At 43.0% G+C, this 21,489-nt stretch overlaps 2 protein-coding genes across 2 annotated transcripts; both read right to left on the reverse strand.

Annotated features, from left to right (window-relative positions):
• Nucleotides 1–385: 385 nt before the first annotated feature.
• Nucleotides 386–2,776, reverse strand: LOC139261958 (protocadherin-10-like). Its single transcript, XM_070877122.1, is given in 1 exon segment — nucleotides 386–2,776. A coding segment is annotated over 1 exon segment (2,391 nt).
• Nucleotides 2,777–18,896: 16,120 nt separating this feature from the next.
• On the reverse strand, nucleotides 18,897–21,284 carry LOC139261959 (protocadherin-10-like). The gene has a single exon (XM_070877123.1). It carries the CDS (start codon nucleotides 21,282–21,284, stop codon nucleotides 18,897–18,899), a length of 2,388 nt encoding a protein of 795 aa, XP_070733224.1.
• Nucleotides 21,285–21,489: the final 205 nt, after the last annotated feature.

Below are 21,489 nucleotides of genomic sequence, written 5' to 3' on the forward strand. Positions count from 1 at the left end.
CTAAAATTACGCATCTGTGATGTAACTAGTGTAATCTACATGCGATTAACCGCTCAGCACAACAGCGATGAGAGGGCTGAGAGAGGCACACTTTGATAAACAATTCATGAAAACATAAACTGTGGCAGATAAGAGCCAGCTTTCATGCTAATTTTAATTGAGTATGTAGTATTCAGCGATATGAGTAAAACGGTTCCTATGTTCAATATCACTAATTTGTAGGATCAAAGGAACAGAAGTAAGCAAGTTGGCCTATCAATCATTCTACAACCAACGTGAAGATTTAGCTATATACAAAAAACGTATCCTCTAAATGAACGCATAACAGATAGCTCATCACCAAAGTGAATTATCTTCCATTCCGAGCATAGAAATTGCTTCTGAATTATTTGGATACGTTGGTGCCCTAAATACCCAAGTCATTGAAAGGCAACCTAGGATGACAGGGCTTAAGAAACAGAAAATCATTTTAGGATGATTCTGGAGATAAACACACGGTATAGCGATAGCCTTTAATCTGCGCTGGTTCAGTATAATTTAATTGGTCATTTGGTCCAGGTCTCTGATTACAGTCATCATTTGAATTCCTCCGCCTGTCGAAGCAAACTGTAGAGCAGCCATTTTCAGCAATATCGCTGTCTTGTTTAAGCTTCAAGATGACCAGAATAATAATGATTACAAGAAACAAGAAAGATGTTGATCTTAAAATGATGATCAAATAACTATTTAAATCACCAAAATATTCTGACTGCCTGGGTTGCTCAGTTCGTTCAGAAGATTTTTCTGTAATGTTGAACAGGATTGAAAAGGTGATTGTGGCCGTGCTGGAGAGGCGTGGCTGTTTATTGTCCCTCACGCAGACGACCAGTCTTTCTGTGATCACATCTTCGTCTCTTAAGAGTCGAGTTGCTCTGATTTCTCCAGAAAGAAGACCCACAGTAAAACGATTGGGATCAGTGGCTTCCAATAGTTGGTAGGAAAGCCGTGCGTTCTGACCGGAATCGGCATCAGTGGCGATTACCTTGGTGAGCAAGTATCCTGGATAGACTGACTGGGGCACAATCTCCACTGATGCTGAACGGTTCCAGGATAAAAGTGAAATAATACGAGGCGCGTTGTCATTTTGGTCCAAGATAATAACATTCACGATGGCAGTGCTGCTCAGTGGGGGAGATCCAGCATCCTGGGCTTGAACTTTGATCTGGAAATGTTCTTGTTGCTCATAGTCAAAGGAACGAATCGAGTAAATGTTACCATTTCGTGAGTTAATCGTGACGTAAACAGACGCAGATACTTCTTGCTGATTCTCCAGAATAGAATAGCAGACTTCCCCATTCTGATCCAAATCAGCTTCCAAAGCGGTAACAGTAAGTATCGAAGCACCTGGAGTGTTGTTCTCCATCAAATACACATTATATGAGGATTGCGTAAAGCTCGGTGCGTTGTCATTTATATCAGTTACCGAAATTGAAATTGTTTTGCTCGTTGAAAGAGGAGGAGACCCCCCGTCCCAGGCTGAAACAGAGATATTGTACACAGGGGCCGTTTCACGATCCAGAATATCACATGTAACCAACTTATAGTTGTTCCTCAAAGATGTTTCAAGCTTAAACGGAATATTCCTTGAAACCTGACACTGAACTTGTCCATAGTCACCAGAATCTGGATCCGCTACCCTGATCAGAGCGATAACAGTCCCCATGGGAACATCTTCCCGCACATCGCTGGACACCAAAGGCACGTCTAACTCGGGCGCATTATCATTAATGTCAATTACATCGATCACAACTTTGGAACGTCCTGCGAATCCAGGTGCGGGATTGTCCACTGCTTGTACATCAAGGTCACACACACTTGATTCTTCAAAATCTACTATTCCATTTATTCTGATCTCACCAGTTTCCGGGTCCAACTTGAACAACTCACGAATCCTTTGGGAAACGTGATTGGTGAAAGAATATGTAAGTTCAGCGTGTGAACCTTCATTCAAATCTGCAGCGTTAATTGTTATCACTAACGTATCATTGGCGACGTTTTCTACTACAGTTGTCCTGTAGATGTCACGATCGAATACAGGCGCGTTGTCATTCACGTCCACTAAAGTGATGATAATCCGAGCTGTGCCAGACCTGTGAGGAGTCCCAGCATCAATGGCCGTCAGTACAAGATGAAAGGTTGACTGTTGTTCACGGTCTAAGGACTTCTCTAATAATAGCTCCGCATTTTTACTCCCATCCCTCATTGTTTGCACTTTAATGCTGAAATGTTCGTTTGCACTGATCTGATAAGTGTTGATTGTGTTCGTCCCCACATCCGGATCACGCGCGCTTTCAAGAGGGAAGCGCGGCCCCGGCCCCATTAACTCACTGATCTGCAATGCAAATTCGCTCTTTGTAAAACTTGGTAAATTATCATTTACGTCTTGAATCTCCACTGCAACTGGGTGTATTTCCAACGGATTATCGAGCGTTATTTGAAAAGAAAGTGAACAGACAGAGCTTTGTCTACAAAGCTGTTCTCTGTCGATTCTTTTATTTACATATAAAATCCCATTCTCCAGATTTACCTGCATGTATTGCTTTATATCATCGGAGACCAACCGAAATTTGCGAGCCGACAATTCCCAAATATTTAGACTTAAATCCTGAATGATATTTTCCACAAAGGCCCCGTGCTCTAGCTCCTCGGGAATCGAGTAGCGAATTTGTCCAGATACCAGGTACGACACACACAGCAGGAAAATGAAAGACGCCCTGTTCCTCGGTGCAATCGCCATTTTTCTGAGTTGGATTTTGTTCCAAAATATCGAAATATCTGCCAATCTATTATACTAACTTGTCTCTAATGCCACAACAATTAGTATAATATTTGTCTAAAGACTAATATTCAACCGGGATATGCAGAGACAGAATCGGAGCAGCTGTTATCCACATGGCCGAACATCTTAAACGCAGGCACCGTCTGCCTGCCTCTTCGATTCTGTTCTGTGTTTCACTGGCGAAGAAGGGGGTCGATCTCCCGCAGCGTCTCGACTCCTTATTGCCAGACAGCGACACGAAGTGTCTCACCCAATAACTGCAGCAACTGTTCTTAAAGCTAGACTGCTCCGAAAATATCTATCATGTACAGAGCGTTATATTTACGAGTGTACAGTTAGAAATATCCAGACAAGCGCGCATTAAAATAATGTTTATTGTTTTCAGACTTACTTTTAAAGGCATTGTATCTCGACAAATTTCTCCGGTTGCTTTCATTTACATCTTCACGTCAGTGATGGTCGCCAGCATTGAATCGCCGTATTTTCATCCTCCGATTAATTTTAACTAAATTTTGTGCAGATAGATATTTAAAAGGTGTTTGATAAGGTACCAAATAGAAATTTTTTTGCAATATTGAAGGCAGTGGGATTAACTGAGCAGTGGCTGCGTGATTACGTAATTGGCTAACGGACAGTAAGCAGGGTGCTGTGATGGGCGGTTGTTTTTCAGACTGGAAGGAAGTAGAAGTGCTGCCATCCAGGAGTAGGTATTGGGACCACTGATCTGACTAATATTTTTTTAATAATCTAGACGGGTATGCAGGCCATAATTTGGAACTTTGCAGATTAAAGGAGCTCGGAAATGAAGCAAACAATGAAGAGGATCGTGACAAACTTTCGGAGACGTGGTGGCTGGTGAACAGGGCAGAAACATGGCAGATGAAACTTAACGCAGAGACGTGCAAAGTAATCCATATTTGTAGGAAGTATGATAGAGGCGTCATAAACTAAATGGTGCCATTTTGAACGGGATGCAGGTGAACAGATACATGGGGTGAACGAACATATGTCTCTGAAGGTGGTAGGATAAGTTAAGAAGGCTGTTAAGAAGGTATAAAGGATTCTTTATAAATAGAGGCATAGAATATAATAGCAAGGAATCTATACTAAACATTTATAAAAGGCTGCTTAGATCCCAACTGGAACATTGTGACAAATGTCTTCACCACATTTCAGGAAGGATGATAAGGCATTAGGGGACGTGCAAAGGATAATTACTAAATTGGTACCAGGGATGAAATACATCAGTTCCGTGAAGAGACTAGAGAAGCTAGGATTGTTCTCCTTCGAATGTAGATTCAAGCTAATTTGAAAAGAACCAGAGAGAACATGAACATAGAAATTCTTGCAAACTTTAGCAGAACTTCCCTCGAGACTTCTCAAAGTAATTTGCAGCCAATTATGTATTTTGAAGTATAGTTACTGTTTTCTTATACACGGCCACCAATTTGCATACAACAAGCTCCTACGAACAGCAAATTGATAATGACCAGGTGATCTGATTGAAATCATATAGATTGAGATATAAATATTGGCCAGAGCACCTGGGATTACTCCACTACTCTTTTTGAAAATATATTGCCATAAGAGCTTCACGTTCAACTGAGAGTGCCAATGGGGCCTCCGGTTAAACTCTCATCCAAAATATGGCACCTCCGACATTGCAGCACTCACTCAACACTGCACTGAAGAGTCAGCTAGACTTTTATGCTTCAGAATTTGCAGTGGACTTGAATATGAGGAAGGTAATGACGCAGCGAGTTGTTACGATCTGAAATACATTTCCTGAAAGGAAGGTGGAAGCAGATTGAATATTAACTTTCAAAATTGAATTGGATAAATATTTGCAGGGCAAAATGTTGTATGGCTGTAGGGAAAGCGCCAGAAAGTGGGTTTAATTGGATAGCTCTTTTAAAGTGCTGCCAATGCACAATGGGACATATAGCTTCCTGTATCTTTCTAAGGTTCTATATTGCGTTTCCTACATTGCAACAGCGACTCCTATTCGAAAGTGCTCTTTTCATGTGCTGAGGTCGTGTGAGGTGAAGTGTAACAAAGATCTCTCTCTTTACAATCTTTACTTATTGCTTACCGGATTGCATTTATTGTAAGGAGATAGCAGGTTTGAATACAAATAAGCCTTTCAATATATATTCTGAGGATAGTTTTAAATTATATTGACATTTTCGAATATTTTTGCTAATTTAATTTAATTTCTGTACAATATGCTCACTTTCCTCACAATTACTTTTGCATGATACTTTCATCCTTTTGAGACCGGAAGTCCACTTTCCTGCATTCTCCAAACAACTATGACCGTTTTGCTATACTGCTGAAAATGGGTCTGTCAGAACTATACCACGAGGTTACAGAAAAGAATACATTCTATGCTGGTCCCAGGACAGCAAGTGACTGTTTGCACATTTCCAACATTCCTTGGATTCTGGATCAGTTCCTATGGATTGAAGGGTAGCTAATGTAACCCCATTTTTTTTTTAAAGTAGCGAGAGAGAAAACAGGGAATTATAGACCGGTTAGCCTGACATCAGTGGTGGAGAAAATGCTGGAATCAGTTACTAAAGATGTAATAGTAGCGCATTTGGAAAGCAGTGACAGGATTGATCCCAGTCAGCATGGATTTATGAAAGGGACATCTTGTTGACAAATCTTCTAGAATTTTTTGAGGATCTAACTAGTAGAATGGATAAGGGAGAGGCAGTAGATGTGGTGTATTTGGACTTTTAAAAACTTTTGACAATGTCCCACACAAAAGAATAAGGCACATGGTATTGGAGGTAATGTATTGACGTGGATAGAGAAATGGTTGGCAGACAGGAAGCAAAGAGTTGGAATAAATGGGTCCTTTTCAGAATGGCAGGCAGTGACGAGTGGCGTACCGCAGGGTTCAGTGTTGGACACCAGCTATTTACAATATACATTAATGATTTAGACGAAGGAATTGAATGTAATATCTCCAAGTTTGCAGTTGACACTAAGTTGGGTGGCAGTGTGAGCTGCGAGGAGGATACTAAGCGACTGCACGGGGACTTAGTAGAATGGGCAAATGCATGGCAGATGCAGTATAATGTGGATAAATGTGAGGTTATCCACTTTAGTGGCAAAAACAGGAAGGCAGATTATTTCTAAAGATTGACAAGTTAGTTAAAGGGGAGGTGCAACGAGACCTGGGTGTCATGGTATATCAGTCATTGAAGGTAGGCTTGGAGGTACGGCAGGCAGTAAAGAAAGCAAATAGCATGCTTGCCTTCTGAGAGAGTGGATTTGTGTATAGGAGCAGGGAATTCTTGCTGCAGTTCCACAGAGCCTTGGCGAGACCAAACCTTGAGTATTGTGTGCAGTTTTGTTTTCCTAATCTGAGGAAGGACGTCATTGCTATTGAGGGAATGCAGCGAAGGTTCACCAGGCTGATTCCCGGGATGGCAGGACTGACATATGAGGAAAGATTGCGTCAACTAGGCTTATACTCACTGGAACGTAGAAGAATGAGATGAGATCTCATAGAAATGTATAAAATTATGATAGCCAGGACAGGTTAGATGCAGGAAGAATGTTCCCGGTGTTGGGGAAGTCCAAAACCAGGGGACACAGTCTAATGATAAGGGGTAAGCCAATTCGGACCGATATGATGAGAAACATTTTCACCCAGAAAGTTCGGAACCTGTGGAATTTTCTGCCACAGAAATTTGTTGAGTCCACTTCGTTGGACATATTCAAAAGAGAGTTAGATATGGCCATTACGGCTAAAGGGATCAGCGGGTATAGGGTGAAGGCTGGGGTGGGGTACTGAGGTTGAATGATCAGCCATGATCACATTGAATGCTGGTGCAGGCTCTAAGGGCCGAGTGGCCTGCTCCTGCACCTATTTTCTATGTTTCCACGTTTCACTGCTACAAAAGACGCCGATACAGCAAGAACTCCTGCAACAAATACTGATACGTGCGATGTCGAGAAACTACTGAAAACTTGGATTTCTGACACTCCAGCAGGGAACAATGGAACATGGCCTTAGCGCCACTTCACGGATCCCACGTATGGTGCCAAAGAACAGTGTAGATGCCATTACGGGCTCTGTCTCCCAACCAACTCAAGGGTACTAACTGACACCAAAAACATTGCTGAGTGAAAAAGCTGCTTACACTCACTCTATAAAAAGCTGCTCCACGCACTCTCTATAAAAAGCTGCTCTGATCATCACCTTTTTAGCGACCTTCAATGTCGAAGAGGTAGACACAGCACTGACAGTCACCAAGATTGGGAACGCTGCCGGGATAGATGGAATGTATCCAGAATTTCTCAAGAACCAGGGCGCAAATGGACGGATACTGCTCGTCAAACTCGCCTCCAACATCGTTGACATTAGGATAATCCCAGAAAGTTCATGTAATTCCAAATTCATTGCCATTCTAAACCTAGAATCCGAGTCAATGATTGCAAAAGCCTCTGTCCAGTTGCACGCCTTTCTATAGTCTACAAGGTGATCTAACAACTAATTCTTAACTGGATGAAACTGGCTTTGGAAACTGCCCTCCCAAACGAGCAGATAGGCTACAGACAGAGAGGATAAAACTACCCTGATAAGGTCCTTTCACTCATTATCAATATTGAGGCAGGGTTTGAGAACGGAATGAAGAATTGAGATGCATTCATAGACCTTTCATCGGTAAACTAGACTTTCTGGTGCAAAGGCCTGCTAATGAAGCTCTCAATAATCCGCCAACGTCGCAAAACTCTCTGGCTTATCAACACCCTAATGAGCAACCATCCGTTCCACGTCTATCTTGGTGAAAGGAAACATGCAGTCTCAACAGAATGGCAGGCAGTGACTAGTGGGGTACCGCAAGGTTCTGTGCTGGGGCCCCAGCTGTTTACATTGTACATTAATGATTTAGACGAGGGGATTAAATGTAGTATATCCAAATTTGCGGATGACACTAAGTTGGGTGGCAGTGTGGGCTGTGAGGAGGATGCTATGAGGCTGCAGAGTGACTTGGATAGGTTAGGTGAGTGGGCAAAAGCATGGCAGATGAAGTATAATGCGGATAAATGTGAGGTGTCATGGTACATCAGTCATTGAAGGTTGGCATGCAGGTACAGCAGGCGGTTAAGAAAGCAAATGGCATGTTGGCCTTCATGGCGAGGGGATTAGAGTACAGGGGCAGGGAGGTGTTACTACAGTTGTACAGGGCCTTGGTGAGGCCACACCTGGAGTATTGTGTACAGTTTTGGTCTCCTAACTTGAGGAAGGACATTCTTGCTATTGAGGGAGTGCAGCGAAGGTTCACTAGACTGATTCCCGGAATGGCAGGACTGACATATGAAGAAAGAATGGATCAACTGGGCTTGTATTCACTGGAGTTCAGAAGAATGAGGGGGGATCTCATACAAGCGTTTACAATTCTGATGGGTTTAGACAGGTTAGATGCAGGAAGAATGTTCCCAATGTGGGGAAAGTCCAGAACCAGGGGTCACAGTCTAAAGATAAGGGGTAAGCCATTTAGGACCGAGATGAGGAAAAGCTTCTTCACCCAGAGAGTGGTGAACCTGTGGAATTCTCTACCACAGAAAGTTGTTGAGGCCAATTCACTAAATATATTCAAAAAGGAGTTAGATGTCGTCCTTACTACTAGGAGGATCAAGGGGTATGGCGAGAAAGCAGGAATGGTGTGCTGAAGTTGCATGTTCAGCCATGAACTCATTGAACGGAGGTGCAGGCTCGAAGGGCCGAATAGCCTTCTCCTGCAACAATTTTCTATGTTTCTATGTTTCTATGTATCAACGTCTCCCACAGGGGTCGGTGCTTGCACAGGCCTTTTTCAACATCTAAACGGCGAATATGTCCTGTACCAAATCCCGTAAATTTGCATATGCTGATGACATAGCAGTGCTGACACAGGCAACAACGCTAGATGAAGGTAGTAGACCACTAACAAGTGAGCTGTGCCTGCTGCAATTCTATTTCTCGACACGGTGCCTTTGAGATGTGCGAGCATGCCACAACAACAACAATGCTGCCGGAAAATAACTCAGTCATTCCTTCTACAGAAAGTGCATTACACATGAACCGTAATGAAAATAGCTGGGTGTCACCCAGTTTAGCACTCTCACCTATTGGCCTCATCACACCAGCGCAGGACAAAACTTAAAATTCATCGGGAACCAGGTCCGGAAACGCACTGGAACGTCATGGGAATGCACAGCCAGAAAACCATGCATGGCATCAGAGACAGTATTCTACTCTGCTATCGAACACTACTCTGCCTCGTGTTCCTATAGAGCCACGCAAAAAACGTGGATATGCAGCTCAATGCTACTATGAGGTCAGCGACAAAAACAACAACAATAACTTGTATTTATTTAGCGTTTATAAGTTCGTGAAACATCCCAAGGTGCTTCACAGGAGCATTATCTGATATAAATTTTACATCGAGCTGCGTAAATAGAAATTATCGTAGGTGAGCAAAAGCTTGGTTAAAAGTTAGCTTTTAAGGACCGTCTTGAAGGAGCAAAGAGAGGTAGAGAGGCACAGAGGTTTAGACAGGGAGTTCCGGAGCTTTGGGCCGAGGCAATAGAAGGCACAGATACCGATGGTTGCGCGATTATAATCAGGGATGCACAGGAGGGCAGAATTAGAGGACACAGATATATCGGTGGTTGTGGGGCTGGAGGAGATTACAGAGATAGGAAGGGGTGTGGTCATGGCGGCACTGAAAATAAGGATGAGAATTTTAATTATGAGGCGTTGCTTAACCGGAACCCAATGTAGGTCAGCGTGCACAGCTTATGTAGGTTCGAATGTCGGATGCCAGCCATGAGTTCATTGGCAAACTCAAGCCAAGAGGTAACAAAGGCTGGATGAGGTCTTCAGCAGCAGAAGAGCTGAGGTAAGAGCAGAGACTGGTGAAGTTATGCAGATGGAAATAGCCTGTCTTAGTTATGTTGTGCATAGGTAGTCGAAAGCTCCTATCAGGGTCAAATATGACACCAAGGTTGCAAAGAGTCTGGTTCGGTCTCAGGCAGAAGTTGGGAAGAGGGATGGAGTTACCAGCTGGGGATTGGAGTTTTTTGAGGGGACAAAAAACAATGGCATCGGTCTTCCCAATATTCAAGTGGAGAAATTTGCTGTTCATCCAGAACTGGATGTCGGAGAAGCAGTTTGACAATGTAGAGACCGTGGAGGTATCGAGAAAAATGGTAGTGAGGTGGAGCTTGGTGTCATCAGCGTACATGTCTAAACAGGCTCTGTTTTTCCAGATGATGTCACCAAGGGACAACATGTAGATGACAAATAGGAAAGGACCAAGGATAGATTCTTGGGGGACACCTGACATAACAATGCGGTGGCAGGAAGAAAAGATTTTGAAGGTGATTCACTGGTTCTCCAAATGAGTGGCTCCCAATACTGTCCCACATTTCCCACATGCCAATTCACCGCTATGATTTCATGCTCTATAAGATGGAAAAATCATGAGCAATATCGATCTTCCCATTCTCAAAAACTTGAATAACACACCCTAAAAGTGGTGAAAATTGTGCCGGCCATTCTGGCACTGAAACAGACAATATTCATGCAGCTGGTATAAATCTATTATCCAGATTGATAGGACAGAATCGTGGGTTGCATGTAATATAAAGTACCAACATCTCATCACTGATCCAGCAGTAGAAGTCCTTGGCTTCAACATCGCTGGAAGAGAGTGGACAGTGCTCAAGCAAATCCGCAGAGGGTGTGGATGATTCGGCCACTTGGTCCCAAAGTGGAAGATGAGAGACGACCGGAAGTGCAATTGTGGTCATGATTCCTAGAGCATGGAACACATCACATCAACCTGTCCACTAAGATCTGTGACAGAAGGCAGCTAATTTCTCAACTCAGCATCTCACAAGGCCATCGAATGGATATCTAAACTAGACATCTCGTGATACGCTTTTCCCGTCTTACAAAACACCAACAACTTTTGCACGAAAGTTAATATTAGCAGATCATGATCGTATTTTACATTCTGAACAAGTGCAGTAAATGCAAAACATAAAAACATTACTATTTTCAGGCGATGATAACGTTACATAAAAAGATGGCATGTTTGTTCAACTGGCCGTTCAGTATTCTTCCATTCTGATAATAAAAGGTCAGCATCACATTTTCAATAAACTTCAGACACCGTGCGTCTTTGGCAAATGGATTGATTGGTTTATGATTCAGACTGGGAAGTTCATAATATTTGGTCGCTACATCTTCTACGAGAGACTGAGCCCGAGACTTAGAGCCCAGAATCTAATTTGCTCCCAATTGCATTTTCGTTATTTACAAAACCCAAGAAAACTAACATAACTAAGCACCAATTCGAGAAAATAGTATCATGTATTAGTTACGATCCAACCCATGTCAGTGCAAATGTCCGATGTAGATATGCTTACATCTTGATAACCTGTTCTGATAATTACCACAAGTGATTTGATTTTGAAAATTAAATTTGGAAAACGGTTCCTCTTTGTTATTCAAAAGCAAGTCTGATTCTAAGCAATAAAGACGAGTAAGTGTGTTAGAACATAAGAACATAAGAAATAGGAGCAGGAGTAGAACATATGGCCTCCTCGAGCCTTCTCCGCCATTTACTAAGAACATGGCTGATCTGATCATGGATTCAGCTCCACTTCTGTCCCGGCTCCCAATAACCCTTTATTCCCTTATCGCTCAAAAATCTTTCTATCACCGCCTTGAATATATGCAATGACCCAGACTCCAGAGCTCTCTGGGTCGAGAATTCCATCGATTTAAAACCTGCTGAGAGAAGAAATTCCACCTCATCGCAGTTTTAAATGGGCGGCCCCTTATTCTGAGTCTAAGTCCCCTAGTTCTCGTTTCCTCAATGAGGGAAAATATCCTCCCTGCATCCAATTTCTCGAGCACCATTATTATCTCATATGTTTCAATAACATCACCTCTCGTTCTTCTGAACTCCAATGTGTATAAGCCCAATTTACTCGACCTGTCTTCATATGTCAAACCCTTCATCTCTGAAGAAACCTCGTGAACCATCACTGAACAGCCGCCAATGCACGTACATCCTTCCTTAAATAGAAAGAGAAAAACTGTATGCAGTACTCTAGGTGTGGCCTCACCAATAGCCTGTACAGTTGTAGCAGGACTTCTCTGCTTTTATACTCCATCCCCCTAGCAATAAAGGCCAGCATTCTATTTGCCTTCCTGATTATTTGCTATAACTGCATGCTAACTGTTGTGTATGTAACCCTTGGCAACCTGTATCACACCACCACCAGAGGGCCTACTTGTTGAAGTACCCAAGGGATCCCAGCATCCCTTAAGAGCCCGGTATATAAGCAGGCCTCCCATGCTGTATCTGCATTCTGGATTTTAATTAAAGGAGCTAAGGTCGTACTTACTCATTGTATACAGTACCCAATTGTATCCTTTATTATGAGTGTAACAATTTGCGACGAAGTAACGAACAACCACGCGAAAATGCAAAGAACTCTTGGCATCCTGGAGAAATTCTCAGAAGGGGACGATTGGGAGGCCTTCGTGAAGTGACTCGAACAATATTTTGTGGCCAATGAGCAGGAAGGAGATGAGAATGCTGCCCAACGAAGAGCAATCCTCCTTACCATTTGTGGAGCAACAACCTATGGCCTCATGAAGAATCTTCTATCTCCGGTGAAAACAACAACCAAATCCTACGAAGAATTATGTATGCTGATCCGTGAGCACCTAATTCTGAAGGATAGAATTTTGATGGCGAGGTATCGGTTCTACACATGTCAACAATCTGAAGGCCAGGAAGTGGCAAGCTACCTCACCAAACTAAGGCGCCTTGCAGGTCATTGCTAATTCAATGGATTCGTTGAACAAATACTAAGAGACATTTTTGTGCTTGGAATTTGCCATGAGGTTATCGCTCACAAACTATTGACTGTTGAAACACCGAATCTGAACAAAGCCATGACACTAGCCCAGGCATTTACGTCCACCAGCGATAACACCAAACAAATGTTGAAGCATAATGAGGTTTCGTCTAGTACTGTACACAAAGTAACGTTGTTTTCAAGCAGGAATATATATGGCAGAACGTACGCGCCGGCAACTGCCCGACATCAGATTACCCAAAGTCCATCATCAATTGTTAAAGCGAGGCAGTTACCACCTTGTTGGCGCTGTGGAGCTGATCATCGGGCTCATCAATGCCGCTTCAAACACTATGCATGCAAAGGCTGCAGAACAATGGGATACCTCCAGCGAATGTGCAGACGAGCTGCAAACCCTGCAAACCACCATATTGCAGAGGAAGATCGATCCATGTTGGATCAGGCTGAACTAGAGACTTGACCCGAGGAGGCAGAAGTGTACAGGGTACACACCTTCATCATGAAATGTCCACAGATCATGTTAAAAGTTGAACTGAATGGAATTCCAGTATCCATGGAACTGGACACTGGTGCGAATCACTCTATATTGAGCAAAAAGGCATTCAGCAGGCTGTGGAGTAACAAGGCACACAGGCCAAAACTTAGCCCCATTCAGACAAGAGTAAGAACTTACACCAAAGTGCTGATCTCTGTTATTGGCAGCGCGGAAGTAAAAGCCTCCTACCATGGAGCAGTGCACGAACTCCCACTCAGGATTGTACCAGGGGATGGCTCCACACTGTTCGGCAGGTTCTGGCTGAGAAAAACCCGCTGGAACTGGGACGACATCCGAGTGCTTTTGTCCATCGACGACGCCTCATATGCCCAGGTTCTGAGCAGATTTCCATTGTCATTGGAGCCAGGCATTGGAAGTTTCTCAGGGGCGAAGGTGCAGTTGCACTTGGTTCCCTGTATATGACCTGTCCACCACAAGGCACGGGCGGTACCATGTATAATGCAAGAGAAAATGGAATTTGAGCTCGGCAGGCTGCAGTGAGAAGGCATCATCGTGCTGGTGGAGTTCAATGAGTGGGCCAGTCCAATTGTTCCGGTTCTCAAAGACGACGGCACGGTCAGAATTTGTGGATATCATAAAGTAATGATTAACCATTTTTGCAACAGGATCAGTACCCGCTAACCGAGAGAGACCACCTAATTGTGACCCTGGCTTGAGGAAAGACATTCACCAAGTTGGACCTGGCCTCAGCCTACATGACACAGGAGCTGGAGGAATCTTGAAAGGCCTCACCTGCATCAATATGCTAAAAGTTCTGCTCATCTATGACAGATGCCCGTTTGGGATTCATTCGGCCGCGGCAATTTTCCAATGGAACAGGGAGAGCCTGCTGTAGTCGGCTCCACACACCGTGGTTTTCCAGGACAATATGCTGGTCACAGGTTGGGATACCATCGAATAATTGAAGTAACTGGAAGAGGTTCTACGTCGGCTGGATCGCGTGGGGCTCAGGTTCAAACGCTCGAAGTGTGTTTTCCTGGCCCCAGAGGTCGAGTTTTAGGAAGAAGTATTATGGCAGATGGCATCAGACCCACCGACGCCAAGATGGATGCCATCAAGAATGCGCTGAGATGACAGAACTTGATGGAGCTGAGGTCTTTCCTGGGACTCCTCAACTATTTTGGAAATTTCCTACCCGGGTTCAGCACCTTGCTAGAACCCCTACTTGTGCTGCTGCACAAGGGGGATGACTCGGTATGGGGGAAATCAGAAGGGGCAGCATTTGAGATAGCCAGATATTTGGTCTGTTCCACCAAAGTGCTTGTTCTGTATAACCCATGTCAACAATTAGTGCTAGTTTGTGGTGCATTGTCATACGGGGTCAAAGTGTGTTACAACAGGTTAATGACTTGGAAACATTATGACCGGTCGCCTATGCATTCAGTAGTTTGCCCAAGGCTGAAAGGGCTTACAGCATGATTGAAAAAGAAGCTCTGGCGTGCATTTACTTGGTGAAAAAACTGCACCAGTATCTGTTTGTTTTCAGGTTTGAGCTATAAACTGACCAGAAGCCGTTCATATTGCAATTCTCAGAGAGCAAAGCGATTTAAACCAATGCCTCTGCCCGCATCCAAAGATGGGCACTCACGCTGTCGGCATACAACTATGTAATCCGCCACAGACCAGGCACAGAGAACTGCGCTGATGCTTTCAATTGGCTTCCATTGCCCACCACCGGGCTGGAAATGGCACAGCCTGCACACTTACTCCTAGTGGTGGATGCATTTGAAAACGAAGAGTCACCCATTATGGACCAGCCACGTTCCTTTACGATCCATGGTAAAAAAAAAAAACAACTGTGTCCTCCATGGGAGCTTGTCCAGTGTCCTAGCCGAGATGCAGGAAGAGATCAAGCCATTCCAGAAGCGCAAAGACAAAATGTCACTGCAGGCGGACTGTCTCTTGTGGGTTATTACGTGGTTTTGCCTAAGAAAGGCAGGGGAACGTTCATATGGAACTACACAGTACCGATCCAGACATAGTAATGATGAAAGTCAGAGCCAGATCCCATGTGTGCTGGGCTGGCATCGACTCAGACTTAGACTCATGCATGCCCAATGCAACACTTGCTCTCAACTGAGCAATGCATCCAGAGAGGCAGCACTAAGTTCGTGGTCGTGGCCCTCCAAACCATGGTTTAGGATACACTTTGACTTTGCGGGCTAATTTCTATGCAAAATGTTCTTGGTTGTTGTGGATGCTTATTCAAAATGGATTGAACGTGTAATAATGTCTGTAAGCACGTCCACCGCCACAATCGAAAGCCTACGAGCCATCTTTGCCACACAGGGCCTGACGGATGTCCTTGTCAGTGACAATGGGCCATGTTTCACCAGTGCTGAATTCAAGGAATTCATGATCCAGATCGTCACACCCTGTAAATAAGTGTCGTATTGACTTTGGGAGGGAGTGATGTTACGTATGTAACCCCTGGCAACCTTTATCACACCTATTTAACTGGAGAAAATTACAGCTCATCCAAGGTTGATGTCCAGGAAGCAATCCAGAAATATAGAGCCAGTGGAGTGATCGAGATTGGCAGTGGGAAGGTCGTCTGGTTGTCATCAAAATAATATGTGGAAGTTGGGTTCGTGTCTCTGGATGATGTCCCAAAGAGCAGTACAGCATTGAGGTAGAGGAAAGGTGAACTGTACCGAAATGTAGCAAGGCGGCTACAGGAAGCTAAGCCAGTGTTGCAGATGCTCTAGATATCATAGGATAGTTAAGAGTGGAATCAGGCGAGGGAAGTCAAACTGAGTATGAAAGCACAGCAAGTTTGTTGGGAGTGCACATTTTGATATTGCATGTCAAAGGCTTGAGTGACGAGGTGGAGGGCGAGTGGGGATAAGGCATCACGTTCATAATCACAAAAAAAAATCATTTGTGACTTTGGTTATGGTCGTTTTGGTTCTCAAGGTGGCTGAAAACTTGAGCGGAGAGATTGAAAATATTTTTTTCCCAAGAATTGTGTTCAACATATACTTGGCAAGAAGTATTTAAAAGATGCTTGCGACTGAGGGTGACTTTACACTATTAATTTGGTGTTCTTGTCCAGATGACTGCAATGTAGCAGTATGAAATAGGATAGGGGCCATTGTGAGTACGTAAAAGATCTTTTTTTAATATTAATTGTTCGATAAATACTTATAATTTACTTGTGGATCTCCATATCATGTGCCAAGGTAGTGTCAGGGAAAAGCCTATTCCCTTCAGAGAGCATTAGTGAATTTTTCATGATATTTATATGGATCCACACATCCTGGATATTATTTAGCTCTATCTAAAGGTACAGTCGTTTAACATGCAGTGATGGTTGTGTGTAACAGATGCATACAACTATGGTTTGAACATGAGGTTTTGCTCAGTGGTGATTTTATGGCATTTTTCAGCAGTAAAGGAGGGAACGTCAGGGAATGCATGATGGGGTGGTAATTCCCCAGTCTGGCAGCATTGCTTTATATCATTCTAAGGGACCTCTGTACAATCAAAATTTGGTGTTTGATGATTAAGCCCTGGGAATGTAACTGTGTTTCTGCCTCTCCCTCATCACACACACACGGCGCATAGTTCTTTTTAAATATCCAATCTAAATATTAAAAATGTATTTGTGGAAATTGCTAGGAGATTCCATCAGTATACAGGTCTAAGCGATACTGAGGCACCCTCCAACATTAAGCACGCTCAAATAGCACAGTCCAAATTCAGCATCCAGATTTACATTTACATGCACAAATAACCGTTCTAAAACCAGGCTTTTAGCCGAGGTATGGCGCTGAAGTAAAACATTTAAAAGCAAAGAATGACTTACCTTTAAATAGCGCTTTCATGACTTCAGGACGTCCCAAACTGCTTTACAGCCAAATAAGTATTTTGAAGTGTCGTCGCAGTTGAATTGTAGTCACTGTTGTAATGTAAGAAACACGGCAGCCATTCTGCGCACAGCAAGCTCCCGCAACAGCAATGGAAAGGAATGACCTTGATTTTGCTATAATAGTAACAGGGACTATCAATGCTTGCATCTGACAGAAACTTCAAGCATCCAAATATGCGGAGTTAAACGCACAAATCTAAAAGTTGCTGTCACAGTTAACCTGCTCCACCATAGGGTGTGCAGTTGCAGTCCTCGCTGATAGATTCGGCACTAAAATCACGGTAATGGAATGAAATTAGGATAGTTCCCAGTTGTTCCGCATTGGATGAAAAAGTAAGGGCTCATGCATTTAAGAATGTGAATTTTTAATGGGACAATAAGTGATAATTATTGCTGAACATCCACTCTGGCTCTGAAAAATTAATTTTATCTGAATGGAGTCTCATTCACTCCGAAGAAAATTAATGTTACAGCTATTTAAATCAACATTAAACTATATATTTTTTAGTTTTCGCTCCTCTTTTATCTCTGTCCCTTAATCCCATCTGTATTTCCCAACTTTAATTTAGTGTCCCTATGTGATTTAGATGTAATTCATGTCTCCGGATGTTTACTCCTACTTGGCTGTCTGTGTGGCTAAATGACGATACTTCAATGTGATTGGTTGAAGAGCCTCGCCGATGCTTACCTGTTAACGGATGCCAAACATTCCCTGTGGAAGGCTTAGAACGGAAACATTCACCTGATTAGTGGAAATCTCTGCTGAAAAGCCCGCGAAAAGTCTCTGGACAACTGTACGAGAGGTCAAGCGGGAACGTCGTTCCTTCCCTGCCGAGAGCAAAATCGGGGCCAATTCAGTTCATAACTGGAATCTTATCAATGTAAAATGTGTAATTTTGTAATTTTATTTATTTGGTCTAAACATATATTTAGACCATTAGAAATTATAGTCACTGGTGAAAAATAATAGATTTAAAAATATTTAGAAAACATTTTGAGGCATTTGTAGGAAACATGAGGATATCGTGTTCATTATTACGTTCCAACTGCAGTGCGCGACACACTCTGTAACAAGTGTAACATCCTTCCCTTTCGATAGTCCTATCTCAGCAGCAGCTGCCAAAATTAGCATATGCTGTTTCATATCAAGTCTGGAGCATATCTGAGATATTATTCATTTTTTAATATTTAACATAATAGTTTATAATTTTTTGGAAAGTATGAACATTTTCAGAGGTAAGTATTATTGAAAAGCGTCAATGTTCCTACTGCATGCACTGATAAAGACAAAGTTTCCATTTCAGCATACCTCTGAAAGAAAGACACTACATCTATGAAATGTCCCCTTTCCATCCAGCGGTGAATGCGCCCCAGGCATTCTGATATGAACCAATGTAATATACATGCGACTAAAAACACCTCAGCAGTGGAGAGATGAATAACAGTAGAACATATTGATATGCATTTCATCAAGATAGAGATTGAAACAAGTAAACGCCAAACTTCATGCTAATATTAATACACCATATATTATTGAAGCCTGTCAGAAAAGCGGCAGGTGTATTCACATCGTTGATTTGCTGGATCATAAGAGCAGGGTGGAAGCAACTTGCCCTATCAAGCATTTGACAACCAACATGAGGATTGAACCATACAAATAAAACTTGCCCATTACTTCGTCGCTTAACAAATAGCTTTTCACTAAAGTGAATCATCTGTAACTCCAAACATAAAAAGATGATTCTAACTTATTTTCTTCCATTGGGATCCAGGACACCCAAGTCATTGAAAGGCAAGGTAGGATGACACGGCTTTAGAAACAGAAAATCGCTTTTCGATGATTCTGGAGATAGACATACAGTATAACGATACCCTTCATTCTGAACAGTTCCGGTACAATTTAAAGGTTCGTTTGCTGCAGCTCTCTGATTAAACACGTTACTCGAATTCTTCCGTCTGCAACAACAAACTGTAGAACTGTAATCTTCAGCAATATTTCTGTCTTGTTTATATTTCAGAACGACCAGAAAAATGATGGTTACAAGAAACAGAAAGGAAGTTGATCCCAAAATGATGATTAAGTAACGATTGAGATCGAAAACATATTCTGACTGTATCTGTTCCTCAGTTCCTTCAGAAGACTTTTCAGTAAAATTCGTCACGATTGTAAATGAGATTGTGACCGTACTGGAGAGGCTCGGCTGTCCATTGTCCTTCGCACAGAGGACCAGTCTCTCTGTGATGATGTCTTGGTCTGTCAAACTTCGAGTTGCTCTGATTTCCCCAGAGAGAATACCGACGGCAAACAAACTGGGATCTGTGGCCTCCAACAATTGGTAAGAAAGCCGTGCGTTCTGACCGGAATCCGCATCAGTCGCGATTACCTTAGTGACCAAGTATCCTGGATACACTGACAGAGGCACTATCTCCACTAGTGCTGAACGGTTCCACATTAAAGGGGAAACAATGACCGGAGCATTGTCATTTTGGTCCAAGATAATAACATTCACGATGGCAGTGCTGCTCAGTGGAGGTGATCCAGCATCCTTAGCTTGAACCTTGAGCTGGAAATGTTTCAGTTGTTCATAGTCAAAGGAACGCAGCGCGTAGATGTTCCCATTTTTGGCGTTAATCGTGACATATCTTGGGCCCTCATATATCTGATTATCGAGAATAGAATAGACAACAGCACCATTTTGATCATTATCAGGGTCCAAAGCGGTAACCGCAAATATAGAAGCACCCGGAGTGTTGTTCTCCATCAGATATACATTATATAAGGATTTTGAGAACTTCGGGGCGTTGTCATTTATATCAGATACGGAAACTAATAAGCTTTTTCGCGTTGAAAGAGGGGGAGACCCGCCGTCCCAGGCCGAAATAGAGATATTGTACAATGCGGTTGTTTCACGATCCAAAATGCCGTTGAGCACCAACTTATAATTATTCCTCATAGACTTTTGAAGTTTAAACGGAACATCTGCGAGAATTCGACATTGAACTTCCCCATTTCTCCCCGAATCTAAGTCGGTTACACTGATCGTAGCAATCACAGTTCCATGCTGCGCATTTTCGGGGAATGTGCTGGACGCCGACTTAATATCTACCAAGGGGGCATTATCGTTCATATCAGTTAAACGGACGATAACCTTAGCATGCCCTGTCAAACCGGGTGTACCATTGTCCACACCTTGTACGTCAAGTTCATAAATATTTGATTCCTCAAAATTCAGTACTCCTTGAACTCTAATCTCTCCGTTTTCAGGGTCCAATTTGAACAACTCACGAATCTTTTGGGAAACGTGATTGATGAAAGAATACGTTAGTTCCGCGTTATTGCCATCATCTAAATCAGTAGCGTTGATTTGCATCACCAAAGTACCTTTAGGGGCGTTTTCTGCTACGGTTGCTCTATAGATTTCATGCTCGAATACAGGTGCGTTATCGTTCCCGTCCATTACAGTAATAATAATCCGAGCTGTGCCAAATCTGTGGGGAATTCCAGCGTCAGTAGCCGTCAGTACTATATGAAAGACAGACTGTTGTTCACGGTCCAAGGATTTCTCTAATAACAGCTCAGCACTTTTACTCCCATCGGATCTTGTCTGCACTTTAATCCCGAAGTGTTCGTTTGGACTGATCTGGTAAGAGCTGATTGTGTTCGTGCCCACATCCGGATCACGCGCGCTCTCGAGAGGGAAGCGCGCACCCGGCGCAGTTAACTCACTGATCTGCAAAGCAAACTCGCTCTTTGTAAAAGTGGGCGAATTATCATTTACATCGAGAATCTCGACTCCGATATCATGCATTTCCGAAGGATTATCCAGCGCTATTTGAAAAGAAAGAAAACAGGTATAGCTTTGGTAACAAATCTGTTCTCTGTCGATTTTTTCATTAACAAATAAAATCCCATTCTCCAGATTTACCGCCATGTACTGCTTTCTTTCATCGGAAATCAGCCGAAACTTGCGAGCCGATAATTCCCAAACGTTTAGTCTTAAATCTTCAGCGATATTCCCCACAAAGGCCCCGTGCTCCAGTTCCTCGGGAATCGAGTAGCGAAACTGTCCCGAAACCAGGTCCGACGCACAAAGCAGGAAAATAAAATATGCCCCGCTCATCAGTTCATTCGCCATTGTTCTGTGCTGGACTATGTAGCAAAATATCGAAATAACCCGCAATCTATTATATTAATTTGTCTCTTATGCACAATATTTAGCCGACTATATGTAGATACACTAATATTGAACGGAGGAATACCAACACACAAACTGGGCATATGTTCTGAATATGGCCGCACTGCATAAACGCAGACACCGTCTGTCTCTGTTCGGTGTTTCT

Source organism: Pristiophorus japonicus, chromosome 4, assembly GCF_044704955.1.
Source record: "Pristiophorus japonicus isolate sPriJap1 chromosome 4, sPriJap1.hap1, whole genome shotgun sequence".
Lineage (NCBI taxonomy): Eukaryota > Metazoa > Chordata > Chondrichthyes > Pristiophoridae > Pristiophorus > Pristiophorus japonicus.